General features: G+C 40.2%; 1 protein-coding gene across 1 annotated transcript in view; it reads left to right on the top strand.

Moving 5' to 3' along the window:
- Window positions 1-12,806, top strand: part of LOC130250340 (neural-cadherin-like) — a 42,879-nt gene extending 30,073 nt beyond the window's left edge. The window contains exons 24-32 of the mRNA XM_056485899.1: window positions 623-750; window positions 930-1,062; window positions 1,145-1,325; window positions 4,032-4,198; window positions 4,846-5,110; window positions 5,952-6,132; window positions 7,552-7,805; window positions 8,706-8,860; window positions 9,219-12,806. Of these exons, the coding sequence (XP_056341874.1) occupies window positions 623-750; window positions 930-1,062; window positions 1,145-1,325; window positions 4,032-4,198; window positions 4,846-5,110; window positions 5,952-6,132; window positions 7,552-7,805; window positions 8,706-8,860; window positions 9,219-9,620 (1,866 nt within the window). The 3' untranslated portion in view covers window positions 9,621-12,806. The remainder of the gene's footprint in view (window positions 1-622; window positions 751-929; window positions 1,063-1,144; window positions 1,326-4,031; window positions 4,199-4,845; window positions 5,111-5,951; window positions 6,133-7,551; window positions 7,806-8,705; window positions 8,861-9,218) is intronic.
- The last annotated feature ends 547 nt before the right edge of the window (window positions 12,807-13,353 follow it).

Genomic DNA, 13,353 nt, shown 5'->3' with positions numbered 1-13,353 from the left:
TGAAACTGGCCATGCTGTCTCCTTTGTTTAATTATCCTGCCTGCTGCTTAGGCAACAGAGTTGTGATAATCCAGGAGTTAAATGCTTCCTGATGTGATTGAGTGAAATACTCGTGCTTTATCTGAGTGAGAAGCCCTGCCCCACCAAGAGACTTTAGATGTGCAGCACAAAGGAGGTAGATGCACTTCTGTGTACAGGGACTGTTTTGCTGATATAACACTACTGAAGGCATCTGCTCAGCTCCCCCTTCTCCCCCACATAAGACAAGCTGAAGGGTAGGTCAGGGTCTGGGATGCAGCCTGATGGACCTTCTGATCTGCTAGGTTATCTCTCTGTGTTCCGATCTTGCAGAAAACTCCAAATGTCCTATGCTCCCTCTACTATGTCAATGACTTGGCATGGTCATGGCAGAGTCAGATCTTTCTTTTGTGTGGATCTTTAGTTATATGCCATGTGCAATAACTTTCCAGATTAGTATGTGGAATATTTTATTATTTTAACCAAGTTTCCTACACTGTAATTGCTAGTTATTATTCTGCATTCTGCTAAGTGAAAGAAAATATGTCATTAAAATATATGCATGCCTCTGGATGTAATTGTTTTAAATAATGCCTTTTTCTAGGAAGTGAAGTTGATTCTTGACAACTGCATGAATGTCTCAGTTAGAGACAATGGCAGTGTCACTAAGAAAATTTCCCAAATGGATCTGTCTGCCTGTGAAGCCTCTGGAGAGATTGTGGGATCTCAAAGGTAAAAAAATAAAAAAACCCAAATTAAAAAACAACCAAACAAACAACAAAAAACAAACAAAAATTGAAACACAACTACTCAAAAGAGCTACAGAAAAAGGCAGGGGTGGGGTGGTGAAATCAGCCAAACTGTTGTGTTTTATGTGCCACTGATTCTTTCTTTCCCTCCCTCCTGTTCAGCCTGGGTAAGCTCTTCAGTGGCCATCAGCCCCTGCAGCTGGGTGGAGTTAAGAAGACCTTGCCTCACCACAGCTCCCAAAGGCACTTCAGAGGGTTTGTGGGCTGCATACGCAATGTCATCGTTGATAGTAAGGTAGGGCCACAAAGATCAGTCTTGGATTTACTGCTGATAATTGTAGGCACCTGCTGTGATGGTTTTCTTTGACCTTTTCCAGGTCTATGATTTAGAGCACCCTGCAGAGTCCCTGAACAGTGCTCCTGGCTGTGTCCTTATGGATGAAATGTGTCAGAGTGGCGGCGTGGCCTCCTGTGGCACCCATGGCAAGTGTGTTGGTGGCTGGGATTTCTTTCACTGTGACTGCTCCCCAGGATATGCTGGATTAGCATGTGAAAAAGGTACTGTAAATTCTAGGGAGAAATTGGTGGTGAGGATCTGTGGGAACAGCATCTGACACATTGCTCCAATGTTCAAAGTTATGCTGCCATGACTTCGAACTGAATAGAATAATAACACCATGCTCTACTCTGGAAATTATTTAGATCTTCAAAGATGTCAAGATTCTACTAACTGTTGTTAAATAAAGATAGTGACACAGATGAGGGCTGTGTTAAGACCTGCTTTATTTTGCAGGGTAGAGAAGTGGTCAGACAGGTTGTTTTGTCCTTTATATCACCATCTTATTTCTAAGTGGTGAAAGGGGAAATATTCTGCATTGTGCCTTTTTCCTCTGCTCATGCTGATCACAAAATGAAGTTTAATGAACATATGGGCATAACCCTCTTGTTATCTTCAGGCCCCATTTCCCATTTATAAAATGGTGATAATTGCATTTGCATCTGTCATTAGAATGAATTGCAAGTTGAGCAATGCCCCTAGACCACAGCAGTGGGTGTACTTGGGGGCATAATATCAGGCTGGCTGCAACAAATGTGTTATCCTGTACAAAGTCAGCATGAAATATATATCAGAGAACAAAAGCTTCCCATGGTGGATAATGAAACCTCAGAGATGTTTTAAGAAAGTGGAAAATTTTACCACAATTAAAAAACTTAGGAAATATATTATTTAGCTCCTAGCAGCCCACACCCATATACACTTGAAGGGGATATACACTTGGCTCTGTCCCCTCTGTCTTAAAACCTTCATCAGCCAAGCAGGAATCAGAAGTGAGTGACAGGTGTTTATTGGGACTTTACCTGCCTGTATGTACAAGGTATAAATTATGTGGTTGATCATGACAGTCTGTAAAGAGCACCAGTGCCCCATAACTCTGGAGGCTTTGTTGGAAGAGAATTATCCCCTCATTCCTGTAGTTTGAGTGAGCTACAGGTGAGGATGAGTTGCAGTGAGCAGCTGCAAAGGAGTGCTTGCAAGCTAGTGTTGGATCAATGTGTTGGAATTAATGAACAGGACAATGGTGCATTACATGTATCCTTTCAGCTCAATGCACTTAATTTTCCTTCTTGTATACAGAGCAATAATACCCTATGCAGGCAGCCAGACCCTCTCTTCTTTCCCCATCTGCCACACAAGACTTAAAAAGTGTAACACTAAACTACTCAGTGGAAGTCCAGTGAGGGAGAGGACTGGAATTGTAACTGGCATAGTCCAGACCTGGAGCATTCACTGTTTAAGGTGTTCATAATGACCACAAAATTGGTTAATATAGTTAAGCTTTTTTGTATTACAGACAGATGATACTGGTTTATAAACATCTGCCTGGATTCAAATCCTACTCTATTTTGCATTACTTTGCTTCACAAGCCCAGCTGCTGAATTGGTTCTACCCTTAATTACTGTGGGACAAACCAAGGACTCAGAAAGTAATTGTTCAAAATCTGTAAGTCATATCCTGATGTAACAGAAGAACTTTGATTAGCACCAGCTTCTTCTAATATGTTGGGCTGCAAAATGCTGGTATGCAGCTGGTGCTTCATGAATGACTGTGAATGAATGCTGACAGCAAGGAGCAGACAGCTGAGCACAGGAGTCACTGGAGCATCCCAGGAAAACCCATGCCTGCTCACCAGCTAGAGCCTGTAGCTGCAGAGACAGTGAACAAGAGAGAACTAGGTTAGGAACAATATTGTTGCTTTAGGAAAGGAAAGAGAGAAGGCAAACAGTGAAAAGAAAAGAGAGTGCAGAAATTAAATCTCTTGATCATTTAATATTTCATGTCCTGGGAACAAAGCGAAATGCCTCAGGATGAGCTGGGTACTCTTTGGATTTCTACTTGCATGACACTGATGTCTGATGAGCTGTTGGTCACCCAGCATCTGACTATTAACTAACTTGAACTATCTCTTTATTTGGTGAAAAGAAATGTCTTTTTTTTCAATTAAGTTTGGCCCAAAACAGGTCTAGAATTGCGGTCAGCTAATGACACTGAAATAGGTGCCTTCTTTGCCAGAGCATCAGGACCTGGGTAGTTGAGTAGTGTTTGATTTCCACAAAAGTGTGCAGTGCAACTTTATCAAACTGTGTGCTGGACCCTGGGTTCCTCAGAGGGATAGGGAAACAAATAATTCCAGTGCATTTTCCCTAGTTAAAGTAGTAAACACTAACTTAATTTCCCTTTGTAGTTAAAACAATCCTGTGCTTTCACTGAGGCTTTCTCTTGTGCCAATTGAAATGGGAAGTAAAGTGCATATTTTCTAACAGTGGGAGTTTTAACCATGGGACTAAACTACTGAAAGAAACATTTAATTCTTTTCTTTGGTTGTTTTTTTGGGGGGTTGTTTTTCTGTTTTTCAGATCAACATGAACTACTTTACTGGAAAGTATGCTTCAGGTTGAAAAAAAAAAGTTATTTGGGCAAGTGTAAGAGGGATTGGGTAGAACATACAGGTTGTAACAGGCAGACTGCAAGAGACACTATTTAATTGTCCTTTTCCTGCCTAAATTCTGAATCCTGGATTTATTTTCTCTTAATTCCCTTTGAAGTGCGACAGAGGCTGCTTTCCATGATGCTTCATTGTATTGCCAAAATTCCTTAAGAACTAAAACTCTAACACTCAGAGCTAGTAAATTCTCAAAGAGCAGAAATCTGAGGGAGCGGCCACTTCTGAGATTTTCCCTTTGATTTTGTGTGCTGTGCTCAGTTCTTCCAGAATGGGCTTTTGGAAGGGACAGCTGGATCCATTTCGAGCCCAGGAGCATCCTCAGCCCCCGAAGCACTCGGATCCAGCTGATGGTGCGCACGCGGCTGTCCCACAGCACGCTGCTCAGCCTGGCCTCTGCAGGTGGCAACGGGCACATCCAGCTGCAGGTGAGCAGAGCTGCTCTGCTGGAGTGCTCCTGATTTGCCATGGAGTACCACAGTGACAGAAAAAGATGCAGTTTCTGATAAAAGACACCTGTTCTGTAATATAATAAAGGGCAAGGATTTTCTGTATTTGTGTTGTCCTTCTCAGTATTACTCTTTCATGTCATAAATTCTAGTTTGCACTTCCTGTAAAAAGTCCATGTGGTGCATGTGAATGAAGAAGATTGTTCTGCTTGTCCTACTTGCTTTTTCCCTTGGCTTCTATCTCTCTCTGTCTCTAAAACTTGCCTCTACATTTTTGTTGCTGTTGAAAAAAGCTGTCTGGACAGTAGAGCTGTCTGGACAGTAGAGAGAGGCTAATTATTCTAATTGAACCAGGAGTGTCAGCTGGGAAGATTTAGAGGTAGATATCAGTAGGGAGAAGACTGATTAAAGAATTCTGTGAGTTAGAAGAGTGGCCTGCAAAAAAAGAGTTGATAATTCCTGCACCTGCAGTCTTCTTGTGGTAACTTCTATCTGGGAATAAAGCACTTAAAAACAAGAGTGCCATTTCCATTTTATAAACTCACATCCATTTCTTGAGGCAGGACTGTGTAATAACATTTAGAATTGCATTTCTGTTATTAAAGTTCTTTATCATCTTCTTCTAGGTGGTTGAGGGTTTCTTTAGTGTTAACTTCAGCTTGGGGGACAAAAATCACTCTTTGAGAATGAGAACATTGCGTATAAACAATGGCCAGTGGGTTCTTCTGACCATGGAGCGCTACAACAATGAATTTACCCTGCGTGTTAACAGTGGTGGAGGTGATCAAGAAGTCACCTCTGTCTTGGGTATGAACAGATGGTTTGAAATGGATTGGGCAAGCATCGTGCTAGGAAACCACCTTCCCAGTCATTCAGAGAGTGATTTCCAAGGTAAGTGATAAGATGGATTCCTAATAGGGGGGAATTAAAGCCTGGAAGTGGCACTCTGAGTGTATTGGATAGTCTAAAACCCAGGTAACAATTCCCAATATGGACTACTATGCCCCTCCTTTACTGGGGAATTCAATGTTCAACCCTATGTGCCATTGTATCTGGTTCTAGTGAAGACATGAGATTTCCTGTAAATATTAAAATATAGCACTTCAGTTTTTTGTTTCAGAGAATCATAGAATGGGTTGGAAGAGGTCTTAAAGATCATCTCATTACAAACCCTCTGTTAGGGCCAGGGACATTTCCACTAGATCAGTGTACTCATGGTGTCATCTTCACTCCTGTTTTTGCCTTAGAAGGATTTAAGAAAAAGGGAGAACAGCTCTTGACAGGAGGAGAAAGAATTGCAAGGCAATTTGTGGTGCTCTCTCCATCTCCTGGGGTTGAGTGCTGAGACTTTGAGATTGTGGTTCAATAAGAAGACAGCTTTTTCCATTCTGTTGCTTTTTATTCAGCTTCATTTTTGAGATTATATCTTAAATCTAGATTAATTTACTGGAGCTGTTCTGATTAATAGCAGAGTTCTGCTGAACTGTGGTATTGGTACAGTGCAGATCTCCTGGAGAAGTGTTGTCCATCTGTAGATTGACCAGAGCAAAATAGACACATGTTCTTTGGCTCTCCTAAAATAAAACTGAGGAGTATAAGGATGTTTTTAAACAATATTTTAAATTCTCTGCACATCTCTAAGTTCTCCTGCTTATGTGCTGGGGGCAAGGCTTGAGGTGCAGAAATAGCTAACTTAATGTCCTTCTGTGCACCCTGCTCTGCTTTGTTGCAGGCTGTATGCGTGATGTCCAGCTGGATGGTCATCCACTCCTCGTGGAAGGCAGAAACACAGAGTTTGGGTTAATTTTGAGGCGACAAGGGGTTACCATGGGATGCCATTCCAGTGCCTGCAGCAGCCAGCCCTGTTACAGCCCCTTCCTTTGTGTGGACCTTTGGAGAAAATATGAATGCCGGTACATGAAGCTTTTATTTTCATCCAGGGATGGCTGGGAAGCTTTTGTTCCACCTTTGACCAGGCAACTTGCTTCTAACAGTGAAATTCACTGTGGCTGCTGGCCAGAGAGCCATTCTGAGAACAAATCCTTCTCTCCATCTCCTCTCCCTATCATGGACTAGACTTGCCTTTTTCTGCAAGTCTGGTGTGGAGCCTTATTACTCCACCTTTTTTTCCATGGTGAGAAGGCCAGTGAGCAAATGAAATGTCCTTTGATAAAAAGTGGACTGCAAAAGCTTTAGTCTGTCCTCTGTATGAAAATACTAATATAGTGTATATATACACTTATAGTGTATATAGACAGTGTGTGTGTATATAGACAGTGTGTGTGTATACACATCAATATATATGTATATATAATATATATTTCTTTATAAATATATGTAAGTATATTTCAAATAGAATACATATATACATATATTTCCTGTAAAGAAGTAGAAATTAATCATAATTTGTATAAAACAATGAGACTTGCAAAGTTTGATTGTCACAAAACTTGATTCTAAAATTTGCTTCCCAGGGCCAGAGCCAAAGCCCAACAGCTGTTATCTGACACTGTTAGTTTCTTTGAGAAGATCCACTATTTAAAGAAAAATTTAAAAATATTTATTAAAATATGCAAATCAAAATGCAGGCATTTCTGTTTGAAAAACCCAAACATAAATACATGCAGGACTGAGAGGAGGAGTCACTTGAATTCTTGGTATTCAGACAAAATTTGGCACTTGGGAAGTCTGGTGTTTGTTTGCTAGAAGAGGCTGCTAGATGGTTTTAACTGTACCTGGGGACACTCCATTCTTGAGACTGCTTCTGAAAGAACAATATGAAGTCTTTGCCATTTTTTCAGTAGAATTTCTTTGGATTGCAGAAAGGAAGTCTGTGACCTCACACTATACCTCCAGAGCCTCTCCAATTACACACAAGAAGAAATCAATCATAAAAGACAAGACGAGTCATTTTGAGGAGGTCAATGACATTTCTCCCCAGGGTCCAAAGGAACATTGCTAAACTTATACCACATGCTTGCTAGCTCTTTTCCTATTGATCTCAGCTGTCCATTTTCTTTTAGGGGCTTTGATTACAACATGGATGTAGAAAAAGGGTTAGCCAGAAAGTGATGGCTCCCTCTTTTAATGAAAGAGTGAAGCTCTTCTGCGTATCTTCTGGATCAGGAAACCAGAACATGTGTTCATGTTTTCATAAGTCTGCTAGCTCACTTAGTTAGATTTTCCATGCATTTCAAACTGTCAGTGTGTATTTGTGGTTTGCTTGAAAATAAACTTTACTTTAAAGAAACAGTAACAAACTTTGCAGAAAACAACATGCAGCTTCAGATGTTTTGCTTGACTATAAGATGTCGTGTGCTTTGGTTGTTCAGATGCCCAGCTGGGAAAGTAGAAGTGACTGACACCCTTACAGGACTCAGACATTGTACTTCATCCCCTTGTGGACACTGGACCTGTAGAAATGGAGGTACCTGTGTGGCTCAATCCCAAGACAAGACTATCTGCCAGTGCCCTGAAGGTTACAAGGGAAGATGGTGTGAAATTAGCCAGGTGAAGGCTGGAAGACCTGTTGGACTAAGCTCTGGCTCTATTCTGGCAATCAGCATGTGTCTCCTTGTCTTCCTAGGTAGGAGATCATGCACCCTTTTTCCTTATTTTTATCTTGTACCTTGTTCTACTGAATTAAGTCTGCTTTACCTTTGAGTGTTGTGATCAGCGTTTTGCCTTTTCTGGAGATGGCTATTTGAGGATGCTGAGAGACAGACAACAGCACATAGTTACAGTTTACTTGCTTTGAAGACAGTTCAGGCAAAGTTAGGACTTCTCTCTTCCAGAGTCACTTACTTTCAATCCTTCTTAAGTAAGAGCTTTCTGTCTTTGTGTGCAATTCTTTGTGCAGCCACATCCATTTGAAACTCCCACCTGCCCTGAGCCCTTGCATTTGTAGCAGATAGGACCTACAGCTACATATGCTCTTCACATATTAGGAAGAAAGAATTCTTCTAGAAAGTTCATGATCTTAAAAGGCAAGCCTCATTAAAAATGTGGGCAGAGAGAGATGTTCACAGTGTCTCCTTTTTCAGCTGCACTTTGGCTGAAAAAGTAGTAACACCATAAAACTGTGTTCATGTTGATAAACTGCATACGCATCTCATAATAGCAAAGACTCCATGATTATATTACACTTGTAACCTTCATTAAAACAGTGGTTTACTTACTTTGGGTATCTTATTTACTCAGGATTGATGAAAGGCCAGAGATTGGCCAAAATGCCTTCTATTTAAATGGATTCCTTTAGGTAAGTAAAATACCCTTTTAATGAAGTTTATGATGTAATATACATAGATTATTCTTTACATTTGTGAATTTAAGTTGTTTATATATTAACAATATTCTTTTCTTACCTGCAAATTTAGTTGTCAAATTAAGAGTTGATTTAATATCTCAGGAATCATAATTACTTGTTTATCATGCAACATACTACGTTATACATCATATAACAAATATGTGTCTTTATTTCTTCCAGCACTTTTGGTTTCCTACACAGTGTGGAGTCAGTGGGGAAGTTCAGGGTTTCGGAAAGGAGGAATTTACCACATTCCTGAAGAGCGTGAAAGCTGGGAGGATGTTAGGGAAAATGTCTTCAATTATAATGAAGAAGGAGGTGGAGAGCGTGACCAGGTATGATGCAGCTTCAATCCAGCTTTGCAAATCCAACCTCTCCTCACCTTCCTTTCCCGGACCTTTTAGTTAACTTATTGTCAAATTGTCTTTTTTCTTCTTTTTTTTAACTGAAGTCCTCTTAAGTGGGAGGCTTCTATTTCAACCCAGTCTGTACCTTCAATGGTTCTGGTCATGTGTGCCCACTTTCAAGGGAGCTGCTCTGGATACATCATTGTTGCTTTAGCTGACTCTCCTCTTCAGCTTGTAAAAAACTCACAGAACTCAGTCTTGTGTTGCCTTGTGTTGTGAAACATTTTTTGAATCAGTTTCCTTTTGAGTTGTTTCTCTCTGATAATTGCATTCTCTTTGTTTCCAGAATGCTTATGATATAGATGAACTGAAGAAACCTCTCCATAAAATTCCCCGCTCCTCCTCACGAGCAGCTGCTCCACACTCCAGGACACAAACTGGCCCAAAAAGAGACTCAATCCCAAAACATGCACATCAAAAGCAATCAATATCAGCTGCTACCAGCATCCCAGACTTCAAGGAATATGTTTCTCAAATCATACGGGATGCAGACAATGATCTAAAGAATCTGCCAGCTGACACTATTCATTTTTACTGCTTGGAAGGGCAATGCTCTCTAGCAGGGAGCCTTAGCTCATTAGATTCCATCAGTGGGGAAGAAGATATAAATTACGATTGCCTCCAAGAGTGGGGGTCAAAGTTTGAGAAGCTTAAAGAACTCTATGTGGTCTCAGATGAAAATTTGTAACCAGCGTTAAAGGAACTTGACACATTGTCTTGACATATGGACACTACTTTTAAAAATGCCCTTTTTTATATATAAATTACATCAAGTAACTTACATGATGCAAGTTTTTAGTTACAATAGCATGATAGACTCACTTTTCCCAGGAGTGATAATCTGAATGATCTTTTTATATGCATTGTACAAAGTTATTTCATTATATAAGTGTAAAGACTTTTAAAGCATGAATTTTCTTGAAAACTTTGGAATGTAGGATGTTTATAGAATAGTATTATAATATCCTTTTTTATTTGTGTAGACCACAGTGACTTACTAGAATTATCCTGGATGCAAGAACTTGAATTATTTTCTCCCTAGTGTTAATATGAAACCTACCATGTGGGTAACAATGCATAGAGCATTCTTTTCTTAAATTGAATTAATTTTAGACTGTGAAATAATTATTACCAATGCTAAATATAAAACATTTACAATTTCTGGTTTCTTGTCAGCTTTCATTGTATCCTCCTAAACTCTGCTCTTCCATGACATGACACAAACCACCTCACTCACAGGCTGCCCAACTCTGTGGGACTTTTTCTGTCTGACCATTTTTCTAATTATCTGTACTAAGGCAAAAAGAGTAGCAAGATCCCATCTGTGAACATGACTTTGTGACAATTTTAAGGGCAGTTGTGGGACTTGGAAAAAGTTTCTGTTCAATAAACTTTTGTGTCCAAGTTTGCTTTTCACATGGAACCCTTCTTCAAAGAGTGCAGCTGGGAAGCAGAAGAGCTGATAGCAGGTGTGAAGACAAGCTAGAAGGGCATCCAGGCAAAAGTTGGCACTGAATTCTTTCAATCAAGACAGTCATTGTAAAAATTGGGATCCTCAAAACAGAAAGCATGGGAAACCTAGCCTTTACTCCTTTGCTTCCTCATGCTCTCCAAAAAATGACTGGTTTTGGTATGGAAAAAAGGGAATCAGAAGCTTCTGAAATCTGACATTAACTTGAACACTCACCTCTGTGACCATGGGTAAATCACCTTGTTCTTTCCCTTTCTCTCTTAACCTCTCTGACGTGGGCAGCTCCCAATGCAAGGGGTGATGTGTGAATGTTAATAGGTGCTTACAGAGTGCTTGTAAGCTCTGAAGCACCAAGGGTTTTTTAACTGGTTTCATCTCAGTGGGATTTTTTAATTACCGTGATACTCAACATTTGTTTTTTATTAAAGTCTTGATGCTTGATTTGATTTACCATTTATGTTTTAAAATTATATCTTTCATCATGTTTAATCATTTTACTAGGCATAAAGAATGCGAATGCAAATTAGTTTTGTACCTAGAAGGAAGATTTTAATACTATTGGAACAAATAGTTTACATCAAAAATTGATTGAACAAAACTACCATGGGAACTGAATAAAAAGATTTCCATTCATTTCATGTAATTATTTGTATTAATGATGCTAAATCAGTAATATTTATTAGAAAAATTTGGAGAACGAGTGACCATGAACCTCTCCTTCACATGGCTAGGTACTAATTGTTCTTACGAAGAGATAAAAAATAAATATGGTGGAAAGAAACTAGAACATTTCTTACACCAAGGGATATTACGTATGTTATTACTGGAAATAAAAATTGCTGAGCCTCAGAATTTCAGTAAGGTGACTCTTCCAAGTGTTGAATTCTTACATTTTAATGAAGTGGATATACATTTTTATTGCTCTTTATTATGTTGCCTTTTCTGAACTCGGTATCAAGTAAAGCTTAGCATAATTATTGGTAAACTGTCTCTTCCAAAAGAGACTAATTTGAATGATGTGCTACAAATCATGCTAACAGACTATGATCTCCTTGAGGGTTATTTTGTAATTCACATTCTGAAACTGAACATTTTACATAGGGATGCATTAAACAATAACTCAGGAAAGCTGAAGCAGTAGCTAATTTTTTCCCTCAAATAGCTGAAGACACAAAGTAATATGCACGACAGAAGATAAATTGCATTGAACTCAGGACATGTAATGGACTTCTGTCCTAATGGCAGATGAGAAAGAAGAACTTTCCTCTATCTCCTTGGGTCACTTATAGAAAAATGCAGAATGCTTATAGCTGAGAGCTGCATGTGACACCCCCAAGAGCCACACCATTTGCCTGAACATGGTCCAAACACTTCTTGAACTGTCAGGCTTGGAGCTGCAACCACTTCCCTGGGTAGCCTGTTCCACTGCCCAACCACCCTCTGGGTGAAAAACTTTTCTAGTACTGTAATATTGTATGTAATCATAAATCTACCTTGCAAACGTCCTATGCAGCCTTTGTGAACTATTCTCTTGGTAAAATATTACTGAAAAAAATTACAAATTATTGAAATAGCTATAAGCTTCTGCTAGTCATCCTGCTTCTCCCCAGAACATATATATGTTCTAAGAACAGAGATACCTGAAAAGTTTCAGAACCAGATCCTGCCTAGTTGCAGTTGCGAGAATGGCACAGCTGGACATAGACTATGCAAATACTGATACCTTAATAATTTTGGAAGTTGTTACTATGAAAGAGTAGCTCTTCTGCAACTTCATTCATAAGATGGACATGGAGTTGGAGCAATTCCAGAGGAGGGCCATGAAGTTGATAAGAGGACAGAAGCATCCCCACTACGAAGAGGCTGAGAAAGTTCGAGCTGTTCAGCCTGGAGAAGAGAAGGTCATGTGGAAACCTCATAGCAGCTTTCAGTTTCTAAAGTGAGCCTACAGGAAAGCTGGAGAGGGATTCTTTGTCAGGAATGGTAGTGAGAGTGATGCCTTGGGTTTTAGCTTTTATATTTTTCAGAATCTCTGCTGCTTAATGTGTAACTCTGGAACTTCATGTTGGGTGTTGGTAAGTTCTCTTCACAGGGTAGTTAGACAAAACACTCCCCTCCCAGCTAGAAAATCAAGGACAACTGGTACCCAAAAAGCACAAACAATGGCAAGGGAAAGGGGGCAAGCCAGGGGGCTGATGCTTCATAGCCTGGGGCTGTGGTTGGACAATTGACCCCAATATGTAGATGAATCTAAACTTATAAAAGTGTAAAGACTGGTGATTTGATTTGATTTGGGTGTATCCCTGGCCAGGCTCTTGCACTGCCCAAAGTGTATCCTTTCAATAAACACCTATTTTATCCCTTTTGCTCTGTCTAGTCTCTGTTCCAGGTCAGCCTTTCCAGGCATCAGTTCTGACACTCCAGAAGGGACCTCAAGGCATCTGGAAAACCCCTGGACTGGAGGAACACCCATCTCCTGACACACCCCCACCCCCAACCCTAGCACAGATGGAGTGGGTACACTAGAGTCCACCAGGTCAATCCCCCATGGGGTCTCTATTGAGGTTTTGGAGGATGCAACCTCCTTTTATCCTAAACTCCCAGCCACATGTTGCCCTCTTCATTTCCCCATTGGCTGAGATATTGGGAAAGTACAGCCTTCCCAAACCACCTATCACATATTCCCCCATAAGCATGTATCATCATTTCCCCCTAAAGTCTGGAAGTTCTGGCTTCTGTGGATCCACCAAAAGTTCAGACCATTTGGGCTCTGCAACAGATTTTGTACAGACCCATTTCTCCTAATACCCTGAAGTTCAGGAATTGAAAATGCCTGGTCAAAACACCTGGGCTCTGTCACAAACCTGTGCAGCTTGAGATCCATTTCAAAGACAGTACCACCCTTTTCTCCTAAATCTCGTCATGGAATCATTTGTAAAGACATTAGCAC

This window comes from Oenanthe melanoleuca, chromosome 2 (genome assembly GCF_029582105.1).
Source record: "Oenanthe melanoleuca isolate GR-GAL-2019-014 chromosome 2, OMel1.0, whole genome shotgun sequence".
NCBI lineage: Eukaryota > Metazoa > Chordata > Aves > Passeriformes > Muscicapidae > Oenanthe > Oenanthe melanoleuca.
The sequence above is the reverse complement of the archived record's forward strand: the minus strand, read 5'-3'. Positions and strand labels throughout refer to the sequence as shown.